The 12,554-nt window shown below is 39.9% G+C and overlaps 1 protein-coding gene across 4 annotated transcripts in view; it reads left to right on the forward strand.

Moving 5' to 3' along the window:
- Positions 1–8,956, forward strand: part of LOC138117494 (netrin-4-like) — a 47,923-nt gene extending 38,967 nt beyond the window's left edge. For 2 of the 4 annotated variants that reach the window (XM_069027860.1, XM_069027861.1), the window contains 5 exons: positions 1,530–1,743; positions 2,505–2,632; positions 3,220–3,288; positions 4,423–4,593; positions 5,076–8,956. In XM_069027860.1, the coding sequence (XP_068883961.1) occupies positions 1,530–1,743; positions 2,505–2,632; positions 3,220–3,288; positions 4,423–4,593; positions 5,076–5,212 (719 nt within the window). In that variant the 3' untranslated portion in view covers positions 5,213–8,956. The remainder of the gene's footprint in view (positions 1–1,529; positions 1,744–2,504; positions 2,633–3,219; positions 3,289–4,422; positions 4,594–5,075) is intronic. The other 2 variants (XR_011154677.1, XR_011154676.1) reach the window with 2 other exon arrangements.
- Positions 8,957–12,554: the final 3,598 nt, after the last annotated feature.

A 12,554-nucleotide genomic window follows, 5' to 3' on the forward strand; every position in this document is an offset into this window, starting at 1 on the left:
CTCGCTCTTCTTCTTGTACTATTTTCAAAAGATATTTTCTTTTCCTGAGTTTCAAATATGAGGTTGCAGGTGAAAGTGAATCTGTCCCTGCTACACTTTAAAGTCATATATTTGCCCCTTTCCCCTTGGATCAGAGTATTCAATTGGTCTCTTATCTGTGAGCTCATGAAGAAAAGTAGTTCGATCAGAAACAATGATGGGCAAACTTCAAAAGCTTTGGAGATCATGTTTGGTTCAAATAAGCATCCAAAAAGGCTAGCCTCTGATCCAAGCTATCTAAACACCTTGGGTGTCCAACATTTAATTGAAAATCTCTGTTAAAGCAGGCCTTAGCCACAAGATTTTTATTTCTGCCCTCTTCCAGATGGATGAAGTAGAAATGCATTACCTTTTCAGTCTGTTACAAGTTAAAGTCAGGGCATGCTGCTTTCTTGATACAAAAAAGAGATGAAATATGAAGGCCTGGAGGTCAGCTCAGTTCTCATTTTGATCAAACTTGTCTGAACATCAGAAATGAGGGGGTTTGTTTACTGCTTGTACTTTACTTCTGTAGAGCTGTTGGCATGAGGCTTGACCATTTCAGCCAGATTCTGCTCTGATGGAGAGGAGTCAACTGTGCTGGCTTGCACCTCTCTGTGTATCCCTCCCTGATGCTGTCATATCAGGAGTGTACCAGTGGTGTGGGATTATGACAATTTATTGTCTGTACAGGAAGAGTTGCCCACAGGAGTTGTAACTATCTGTTTTCCTGCCAAATTGCCTGGAGTTGCCAGGCTGGTGTCAAACTGGCAACAGCATTCGAAAGATTTGGAGGTTTTTCCTCCTATTTGCTCACCTTCAGCTACATGTAAAATACATCTACATGAGTTTAGGGTCTTCTCCCATCCTGTTTGCCTTCCTTGTAAAAAATCTGCTCATGTATTTGTAATAGAAAAATTCATCAGCTTCTTTACACACATACAGTACTGCATGGTGAGATGTTTAGGACTTTAGAAAGGAACTGAAGGAAATTAGTGCACTCTTTGGAGGCAGAAATTGAAAATATATTTCAGGTCATCTGAACCACCTGTACAAATTGCATCTACCCCAGAGGAAACAGTAGCTTTGTGATCTCTGTGTTTACAGGAAAGGCAATGTAGGCAATAGCTATAATTCTTTACCTTGTCCTTGCTAGTGAAACTTTCTGCAAAACACTTTTAAAGTGAATCACCTTCAAGCCCCTTTAAAAATAAGCACAGAGGAGGCTTCCTGGTATCACTTCAAAACCCTGTATGGTCACAATTTGTGTAGCAGGGAAGAACTGGCTTTCATGCACAAATGCTCCCAGTCGTACTTGTTTTGCTTTGTCTAACAAATTAAAAAGAAAAAAAAATTGTAAATGTAGGCTGAAATGCAACGTTTACTAGTTCTGACTTAAAACTACAGAGCATGAGGAAGAGGGTACAAGTTTATCAGCCTTGCAAAAATGTCACTTAACCAGCTGAGCCCACAGCACAGAATTTGAATTGTGCTTTGCCGTGTCCCCACAGCCTGTGCCTGCCAGCCCACGGGTGCAGTCAATGCCACGTTCAGCAGCAGCTGGAGATGCCACCCCCGGACGGGATTCTGCTACTGCAAACCAGGAGTGGCGGGTCCCAACTGCGACAGGTGCCTCGTGGGCTACTGGGGCTTCGGAGAGAATGGCTGCCGCCCCTGTGACTGCGCCAGAGACTGCGACCAGCACACTGGCACCTGTTTCAATGGGTAAGGAAGCCCTGCTTTGGGTTCCCTTTGAGATGGGACTCTGTGAAATGAAACAAAGACTAGCAAATACTGTGGCAAGAACAATAATTGGAGGGTGCATAATCATTTGAAAAGGTGGCTGTAAATCATAAAAGGTTTCTTAGGTTACAGGTACCCCTTTAAGTCCACTGCACTGTCCAAGGCAATCTTGAACAGATGACTCTTTGCAGTAATAATAGGCATTTCCACAACCCCATGGAAATATGTGCAGGGTCTTTAAACACACCTTTGCTTTGGAAATAGATGGAAGAGTCTGAAGAACCTGCTTCTTATCTGTTCCACAGGCAAAATGAACAATAGTCTCCCTCTTGTTCCTAGAGGGCCAGGCATCTGTACCCCAGACAGGTAATCAGTGCAGAAATCCTGTGATTTGCTGAGCAATTGCAGTTCTACAAGTCCTGCAGCTGTCCTCAGGTGCCAGTGACATCAACAAGTGGTCACTAAGTTACATAATTCCCTAAAAACAAACAAACGTAAGCAAAAAAGGCCCAATTTATAGGTACTTTAAAAAAATGCTAAGTCAGCAGTGGGAGGCCTAAATAAAAACCTAGACCAGATCTAGAGATAGATCTCTCTATCTGGCATGAAGTCTTGCTCATATTTGCACTCCCAGTGTGAAGAAAGCAAGCTCATCAGTCTGGGTACAGCCAAAGCCAGCTGTTTCCCACCCCTGTCATGCCCTAACCGAGTGCTGTGGTTTATGTGTCCCCCAACTGTGACAGCGAGCCCTTCTTTAACATCCCCATCGGGGGCCGAATCCCCGACCTCGTCCAAACGCCGACCAACGAGAGCGAAGAGGAGTGGAAATGGAACGACCACGAGCAGGGATTTTCTGCACTGAGGCACCCAGGTACAGCCCAGAGTCTGGGAACGTTTAATTGCCACTTCTTTCAACCCACCACCCTGACTGGGTCTGCCCCACTCATCTCCAGCTTGTCTGTAGTATTTAAATAGTTCTCAGTCTTGCCTGCCCTGTAAAGATCAGCACTTACCATCACCAGTGACCTGGCAGAAGGAACAGTGCCATTTACTGCATAGCTGGACTTTTCTGAGACAGATACTGCCTTAACACCAGGAAGGATCAGCATTTCTTAGGTTATGGGATCAAACAAAGCTCTCATTACTTACACAATTTCCAGCTGGATCTGATTCTTACAAATCTCTTCATTAGGATCAGTTTATTAACTGTACAATAGACCTCATGTGGGCTGCATTTTACTTGACAGTGCTGATCAGATTTCAGAGTAATTATTTTATCATATAAGAAGAAACACATTTGCAAATAACTGAGCTCACTCTCAAACTTATTATTAAGGTCCATATAGATTATGGGAGCTATAGATATCTAACTTTATAACCGATGATCATTTGCTCTTCTTTTCTCTCTCATGTCCTGGCTCTTCTCCAACCTTCTGTGTTCTGTGGTTTCCCTGCTAGAAAAGTGTGTGTGCAAAGAAAAGGTGCTTGGAAGTGTCAGTGACTTCTGCCAAATGAAATATGCCTATGGTAAGTGGGTAACATGCCCCCAAGGTATGATAATTTCACAATGTTCCCTCTATGCACGTTGTTAGCTGATAGTTATGAAAAATGACAGGATTGGTAAAGTCCTGAGAGGTAGGATTTCTTCTGCCTTTTTTGTCTAGTGACATGTCCAACTTCTGATCAGAACTTAAAAGCATTTTTCATGCAAGGCTCTGTGGTGCCTCCTTCCCACCAAGTTCATTTCCCTCTTTACAGCAGGAGGGATGCTACAATAATACTCAGTGGAATAATTGGCCTTTACATCAAGAAAAATGGTAAAAAACCTCACATCTAAAATGCCATTGCTTTTGCAGTCATTATACAAATTCAAATAGCCAAGCTCACTTACCAAGAATGCATTTAATACTGTTGTTTATGAATACCTGGTTCATGCCATCACATGAAACAAGAAAGGAAAAGCTCTGGGATCCAGAGGTTTGATGTACTTGTGCCAGGACACAACAAAGCCTGCTTGAGGGGCTGATCTACATGAGCCTGCCATGCCAAAAAGTTATGGGATCCTACTAAATTAAAAGGAACAGAAATTTATCATGGCAACCAGATGTTGGACCACAAAACAAAAATACTACTTCTGTTTTTTTGTGCAATCATGGAATTTTAGTCATGTGACACGCCTGATGGGAAACTTCCTGACTTCTTTCCTGTAGACAGTCCCTTCTCACAGGACAGAATTTTTGAGAGGCCAGAGTTAAAGCTAAACACTAAAGTTTTCAAACTGGAAATATAAAGTGTAGAATCAGTGCACTTGAAATCAGACAGGTAGCTGCTGACCAGGGTTTTTCACCCTTCCTTATGTATGCATACAAGTGCTTTCCTAGAATTCCCAAGTGTTTGACATCAGCCTATTAAAAAATAGTTGCCAAAACATGGTGAAAGCATGAGTTAACTACTTCAAAAGAAAAATCCAGTTTTTGTTCTCCAGACTTATTTAAAAGATCCATCAGTGATGTGGACAAGCACTGCACTTCATGTACAACTGCACTTTGGGTTTTTTTGGTGTCTTCTTTCAAGGTGTTAAAATTCTACATTTTCACAGCATGAACCAAAATTCATTTAGAAATTCATTGTTGGTCTCTATCTGGATATGTTTTCTGGCAGTAATAAAAGCAAGAATCCTATCTGCTCATGACAAAGGGACCCATGCAGAAGTTGTTGTGAAAGTGAAGAAGGTCCTGAAATCAGGCAAAGTGAAAATTGCTCGGAGCAATAGAAGCATTTACCCAGAATCCTGGACCAACAGGGGCTGTACATGTCCCATTCTCAATCCTGGTAAGGACAAAATACTCACCATGGGTTTTGCTTCCCATGTAGACAGTGCTTATGAACATCAGCCACGATCAGCCTTTCTGGGACAGCATCCTTTGATTCTTCCTCACCACAGTGCATTTGCTTTCCAGCTCACAGTTCTTAAGGAGGGTGGTAATGGCAAGAGGGGGGCAAAGGCATAAGCAGCAGCTGCCACATCCCAGCAGATCTGTGTGTAGAACCTCACTGGAACAAAATCAGTTTGTAGTTGTGATTCCTGAGCACAGTCCTGACACCAGAGAAGCTGTGTGCCCAGGAGCCAGCAGTGACAGTATGCACATGGATGTATATACATAAAATGGCACGTGCATAAGCTGGATGAAATTGGCAAAGGTGCTGTATGCCAGATCCATATGAAACAGAAATTCTGCATTTGGTTTTTTCTTATTCTATTTGTTAACTAAGGGTTTTCCCTTTTTCTTTTTTTTTTTTCCCCTTCCTTTTAGGTACTGACTATCTTATAGCAGGCCAGGAGGATTCTAGGACTGGCAAACTCCTTGTGAACATGAACAGCCTGGTGAAACCCTGGAAGGCATATTTAGGAAAACAAGTATCAGATATTCTTCGAACTGGATGCAAATAATTTCTGCTTCAGAAGTTACAGTCCTGGACTTTGCCTTTTAGTAACACTGCAGTGAAAGGTGTAGTTAGTTCATGCATTCCCATTCAACATGCTCCTAGATGAAGTGAGGAAAGCAGACTTGCCATCCCTCCTTTCATGTGCTTAGACAGGAAACTCGGGACATGACTACATTTTTTTAAAAAATGCAGAGTCTTATCATGCAAAATTATGTAGTGCATCATGTATAGATCACAATTCAGTTCTTCACTTGAGCCTGAGTCTACCCAGAATCATTTTACAAGGCAAAACTAAAGATATGGATCAATATTTCCATACTTCAGGTCAGAGTCTGATATTAATATGCATAAACTGCTTTCATAATACATTCATTACTGGGGTATAGTTTTCTTTGTAAGTGACCACTAAAAGGCAGCAATTTCTTTCAGCTTTACAAGTGGCATAATATTAAAGAAGCCTATAAAAGAGCTCAGACTGATTTACCATCAGACTGCAGTTAGGCCAATATAATGGGCTGCTTTCTAGAAGACAATATTCTCCCACTGCTGACCAGAAACAAACATGTTATCTTGGGACAGTGTCCTTTACAGATGTGCATTGCTGTCATCAACACTTAGTGCTGAGCTCTGCTGCAAGAAACCACCTTGGCTCAAACTCCATTCCAAATCCAGCTCTTTGCTGTAGTACTTAGTCTGTAACACCACAAAGGTTTCACAGCAATAACCACAAAAAAGCCTTAATTATAAGAAAAAGCCAAAGCGTGAGGAACTAGCAGCTGCTCTAATGTTGAGATTGTGACACTACAAAAGCTACAAAGCAGAAACAGGATGCAAATGGATTGGCTGGAGCATGTATCAAATGAGGTAAGCTGTAGTTCTGGGAGAGCAGCCTGGCTATTTCAACTGTGCTCAAGACCACTGGCCTTCGATTGCACTTAGTGCTTTCATTGTGCTTTATTTCTCTTGGTCACACTTCAGGCTAAGATGCTGAAGCTCTGCTTCCTTCCCATTGCGCCTGAGGATTATTGCTCCCTCTGCAAAAGTACAGGAGTGGTAACCTCTGCACTCCAGGTAAAATTAGTTCTGTCCTGCAAAAGCATTCTTTCTAAATCAATTTTACCCTATAGTAATCAAGAGGTAGCTACTTAAAGCCTTCCCTAACAGAGAATTTTGAAGAAATTGTAGTTTGAGATCTGTGTCCCCTGTTTAAGAACTCACAACAAAATGAAGCTGGTTGGAGCTCTCTCTCTTCCAGTAAAGCAGAAATTACAATGAATCAATCTATATTCTTTCAGGGGGTTACAGAGAAAGAGCAAGCACACATGCTACTTTTGCGTATTTCAATTCCTAATTTTTAATGTCTAATTTTTAATGCTCCTAGGGAAGAGGAGATGTTTTAATTTAGCACTGTCTGACTGGTAAATGGGCTACCTAGAAAACCCTAATACTAATGCAGAATGATGGAAGTCCCAGCCTACAACTTAGGCCATCAATTTGTTGTCTTAACCACTGAGAACCTAAAAAATCAGCTTCCTTTATTCAATTTAGTGCTGTTTTAATTTCACATTGATTGAACAGCAGAAAAATCTTTAGCTCATTTGGAAATGGATGGCAGGCAGATCTTTTAAAAAAAAAAAAACTACCCCAATTTCTTTCCCGACAGGGTATAAACAGTGTTTCTTCTTCCTTCCTTTTCAGGAAATTTCCCCTCCTCCATTGCTTTCCTTCTTTCACTTCATTATTTATTTGTTGTTACCTAAAGTGGTATCCAACAATGTGGCATCTCCAACAAGCAATTTAATTAATGCAATAAAACACTTTTTAACCAAGGCATTTGGCAGAATTTGAAATGTCAGCCTAATGAAATTAGGAGCACAGCAACTGCTTTCTTTACTGTCTCCAGAAATTGTCTCACAACAAAAAAGATTAACCAGTTCTCTTTCAAATATTAATAAAGACCTGTATGTGAATTTACAGTCTGATCTCAAAGGGCCTCTCACAAGAAATTAAATTCAAGTGTAGGTTTAGAATTAAACTATGGAACATGCTTTTCAACAGAGGCCATTTTACCTGCAGGGGATCTTATTTAATGACAATGAGGATATTCCATGTTGGTTAATAGTCAGCACCATATTAAAGCAAACACTTCTATTCCACTTTTTGTGCCAGACTGGTAATTTTGTGGGGAGCGTAAACATCTGCATAGTTCTTTTATGTGAATGAAAGTCATTTTTTGACACAGTCATTTACAAGAATTACTAGCTACTTCTAGTAGAAATACAAGTTGGAATAAGAATATTGATATCCTGGTGTGTTTTCTTGGGGCCTATGATAATGATTAAGTAATTAATTAACATAGTGATTAATTACTACCAAATGAAACCCTGTGGTATGCAAACAAGATAATCAATACATCATACATTTCAGGTATCTCAAAAGTATGTGATATGTACACATACTTTTCTTTAAAATTGACTGCAATTTGACTCTCTATTGGTATCACAACTTCTGCTAATCAGGCATCTCTGAATTCACAGAGAAGAAAAATGAAAGAAAAAAGTTTCAACTTACACAGAGCTACCCTGTGCAGTCTTTGTTCTGCAGTGCTACAATCTGGTAGCCTATCTGAAAATAAGAATCTAAATAGCAATGAACTGCACAAATCACATTAGAACAGCTAGTGATGATGGGAGAGTTTAAATGGATGACTATGAGACTTTGGAAAGGAAAAAAGTTATTTTCTTGTGTAGTGTACATGAAATGAAGATGAGCATGAAACAGTGCAAGATGACAACTGACCTCCTAGTAAAAGCTGTTGCATATTTGTCAGAACCAGCAAGCAGGTCATACATAGTAAATTAAAAGAATTACCATAGAAGGCATGGTATTCCTGTACCAAAAAATAATTGGGTTTTTTGGGCCTGTGTACAATAGCCTTGTGACCCTCCCTGTGACTGTGTGTCTTAGGTGGCACAGTAAGACAAAGAATACCAGCATGGAAAAAAGGATGAATTTGCCCTATGCAAAGTGGCTGGGAAGCTTCTTTTAGCACCTTTAAACTGGGGCCTGTCTTTAGGAAGGCCATATAAACACTTTACAGCACCCAAATAGGCAAAGTGGCTCACAGGCAGTAGCAACCACATACCAAAGAGCAGCAATGATGTAATGGGAAATCCTCAATAAAGGTAAAATAAAAGCTTTTACTCACAAGAAAAGAAGTCTGGAAAGCTGTGAAAAATGTCTAATAGGGCAAGTGAAAGTTTGAAGTAGTAGATGTTACTCTTCAAAAAGCAGCAAATTCTGGATTGCTGGAGGTCACTGCAGCTCTTGCTAACAGCCCTGCAGCCTGTGTATCCAGGAGCACGTGAGCCTTCTGGCAATGTGGATCCTTACAGCACCACAGTTCATTAAATGGTCATTGAGTGCTCAGCCCTAACTCCAATATACTGACATACTGCTAATAATGCTTCTCCAGCTTCTGCTCCCAGCAAGCAGTGAAGAAGGAAATGTACCTACACAGACTTTGTACACTGCTCTTCTGAGAGGGGCTCATGCTATAAAGACTGTTTTCTCTGTAGCATCTACCATGTCTCATAATTTTTCCATGCTGCTTGATGTAAGCTTTTTTTGAATTGATATAATTCACATGATGGGCTCTCTCCAGTCCACCAGACCTGGAAAAGCAGTGTGTTACTTGTTATGTGTTGTAGCATTTTTTATTTTTTAATTAAAACGTCAATTAAATATAGATACTTCTATTGATATGAGGTTTGGGATCCATTTTTAAAATTTTAAACCGTGCAGTCCTCAAGCCACCTGCACATGAATTCTTTTTTAGTTAATAAACCACAAATATTCCAAACTTGAGGGTCTTGCTTTGGTAAGAGTTAGCACAGTGCCAGGCAAATGGAGGAGAGCATTTTGCTAATAAGTCAACAATGATACATTATTTTTCCCCTAAGCAACTTACCAAAAAACATATATTTGCTTTGAGAATATGCACAGATGGGAAACACAAATAGGTACAGTTAATTCTTGTAAATTGCGTGTTAATTCAGTAACTATTCAAACCCCAATCGTGCAAAATTTCTCACGTGGGTATCACAGGTGCTTAATTCTCCTAAGAAATACACACATGAACTTTTACTGGTCTGAGATCTAATGAGGTCTAAAAAAATACTTAACAGGTCCTAAAGCTGCTCCTTTACACAGAGCTGACTTGTGGGATGCAAGTCAAGGAAACAGAACTGCATGACAGGTGGATGGGAAGTGCTCTATTTATAAATATTCAAAATTTAGACAGACAGAAGTTTGCTAGCAGCAGTCTCCATACCTAAAATCAGGCCAGTTATTACAGACTCGCCCTTGCAACTCTCACTGTAATTGCATGTACTCTTTAGGGACCTGTGTGTTCTCACCTTACCTCTGTACTTCTACTGAGAAAGCTCTACCTCTATGATGCAGTCCTCACTCTTCACACAATATCAACATAATAATGTCATCATTCTTTTGTCTTGTGGCTTAGTGATGAGAAACATTCTGATATCCCACTTTCATATGCACAGGTCTGAGTCTTCAAAGAGAATCCTGATCCAGGAGTCTGTCTATGTATATTGGTACTAGGGACAATGTACAGGACACAGTTCTGGTAGCCCACATTCTCTGGCTCTTCTGCATTTGAAAAATCAGAAGTCTAGCTCTGAAAACATTAACTCCAATTCTTTTGTAACATGGCCTTTATGAGAAAAATCACAAACACTATCAGCTGGATCCAACCTAGTTCCTCAGTTTGAGTTCTTAGGAGAGGGCAAGGAGAATGAAGAGATGGCTCCTTGAGCCAAGTAAGGGAACAGAGCCAACACCTGTAAGGAGGAATGTTACGGGCTGTAGGGGAAAAGGAAGCAAGTCTTAGGGGATGCATGAGAAGGGGACAAAGTAGAAAGCAAAAGAAACAGGGTGGAGGCAACAACACTCAAGAGGAAAAAGTTCAGGAACCACAGATTTAGGAATCAAACATCCACGTTCCATACAGCATCCTTATGAAGGGAATGAGTGCATTGTGAGGGGATGCTTTAACTTTCTTAGGAGGTGTAAGGAACCTGCAACATTGAGAAATGAATCAACTGGACCTGCCATTCAGATCTGGTACAACAAATCCTATGTCCACCTACCCTTCACATCATTGTGTCATCTGGGTTAATTTGCACTGTGGAATCACTACAAATCCTCCTGTGCTCTTTGTTTTGGCCTTCCTGAGCTGTCTGCTCACAGATCATCAGTATCAATTTGTAATAAGCCATTTAAAAAAAAAAACACATTGGTGCTATAATCATTGCTGCACTTCTCTTCTTGTTGGGCATGTCTTCCTTCAGTTCCACCATCACCAACAAAACATTAGCTCCAGAGGGGTTAAAAGCAGTTGAAAAACAACTGCAGACAGGCTGCTATTCAACAAAATGAAATCATGTCCAGTGAAGAGCGCTGACTAAGAATAAATGACAAACTGCTGGTAGCTTCTCTATACTGTCCCACACTAACACTGATAGAATTTCAATGAGGTAAGACAAGAGTCTAGAAGCATACAAATTCCTTTTTTTACTTCCCTCAGAAAGTAGGTTCATTGACGTGTGATCAGATAAGTGCCTCAGGTAAACAGGGGACATTGCTGACAAGTTCAACAAGGACACTCTCAGTCAGAACTGCATAGGATATAGATCTTGTTTCCAAAACAGCCCTGCTAGATCCCCAGATCTAATGATCCCTACAATGGCCTGCAAGATAAGCGTCTCCTTCTAGCCACCATTGTGTTCATCACTCCCTTTGCAGGGAGGAAGGAAAACAAAAAGATTCTTTTTGCACCTGAAGCAAGGTCATACCTCTAGGAAAGTTACTACACACAAGTTGAAGTCAGATCTCTGCAATGCCCTCAGGCTGTACTGCAGACAACAGCAGAAAAAATTACTGAGTAACTTTTAATTCTGAAAATGCAATTTTGTCTAATTTTAACTACTTTTCAGTACTTTTTTACATTTTATAATATATTTTATGTTAAAGGATCATCTAAAAGAGACAGGTTTTAGAGGCAATCTTTATCCACATCAGGGTATATGATACATGCACCACTGATTCAAGTTTAAGTGGATTGCAGAAACAATCCCTTCCTAACAAGCACGTTATCACAAGTTATGTATGAATTTGTGGCCTGCATCATGCAGGAATTGCAGCCAGCTGATAACAGTCCTATCCAGCTTTCAAAACCACAGCTTGTTTCACCACTGCACCAGAAGGACAAGGGTGTGCAAAAACTGAGGAATGGTTAAAACTGAAAATCTGAAGTATTACACAGCAATATGGTACAAGGGAGTATTTGGGGAGCAGTGGTAAATCTGTAGGGTGAACACTGTTAAAGCCATGACTTTTTATTCTAAAAACTAAACAGAGAAGATTCAACTGGAATTCTATATACATGCAACTGTTTGGGCTAAGTAATTTGTATTTGAAACATATTCTAATACAAGTGCTTCACGTATTGTTAACAGTTTCTTTTAGCTAAACTTTTATAAACATTTAATCACACTCAGCACATCAGCTTTTATAGGACAAAGATCAACTAAAGGCACAGAATTAAAGAGTAATTATTTCAGAATGAAAGCTTGCTTTATCCCCCCAGTGACTACTTTTGACTTGACATAGCAGCATCTATGACTTGACAAAAGCACCTGATAACATAAACCCATTATGAAATGACTCTATAAACACAATTACTCAAACCTATTTGAATATACTCTTCTCTCTCCAAGAATCAGTAGCTCAGTGATGGCAGACAGAGAACCAAGACATTATCTATAAAATATATATATAAAATAAGAACACATTAAAACAGGACTGAAATATGCAGGTCTAGGTTTTGCATCCACACAATAAAAATGCAACTTAACATCTGCTCATCTCACAAGATGTCACATATTGCCAAGGATCATTTTATCATCTTTATTATATATTAAAATAACCACAGTTTGACTTTAGATTTAAAATTGGGGCATGTAACCATAAGAGGAAAATCACAAAAATGAAGCAATGCTGGAAAACAGAAACAAGGACTTACATTATCTATGCATTCACAACTGAACGAATTTATATAGCAAAAAAAAATTTCCACAAGAACTATTTAGGATTAAAGCTATGACTTCCTTCCTCAAAACACTTCAAATATACTACACAGTGCTTTTCAGTTTCTGATTCAAGATCCTTACACATACTTCCTATCTGTACTGGATGTAGCACGACAGGTTACCAAGCCACAACAGTCAGAAGAAAGCAAATCCATCCTAAACACACCTTCAAAC

The sequence above is a fragment of the Aphelocoma coerulescens genome, chromosome 12, assembly GCF_041296385.1.
Source record: "Aphelocoma coerulescens isolate FSJ_1873_10779 chromosome 12, UR_Acoe_1.0, whole genome shotgun sequence".
Lineage (NCBI taxonomy): Eukaryota > Metazoa > Chordata > Aves > Passeriformes > Corvidae > Aphelocoma > Aphelocoma coerulescens.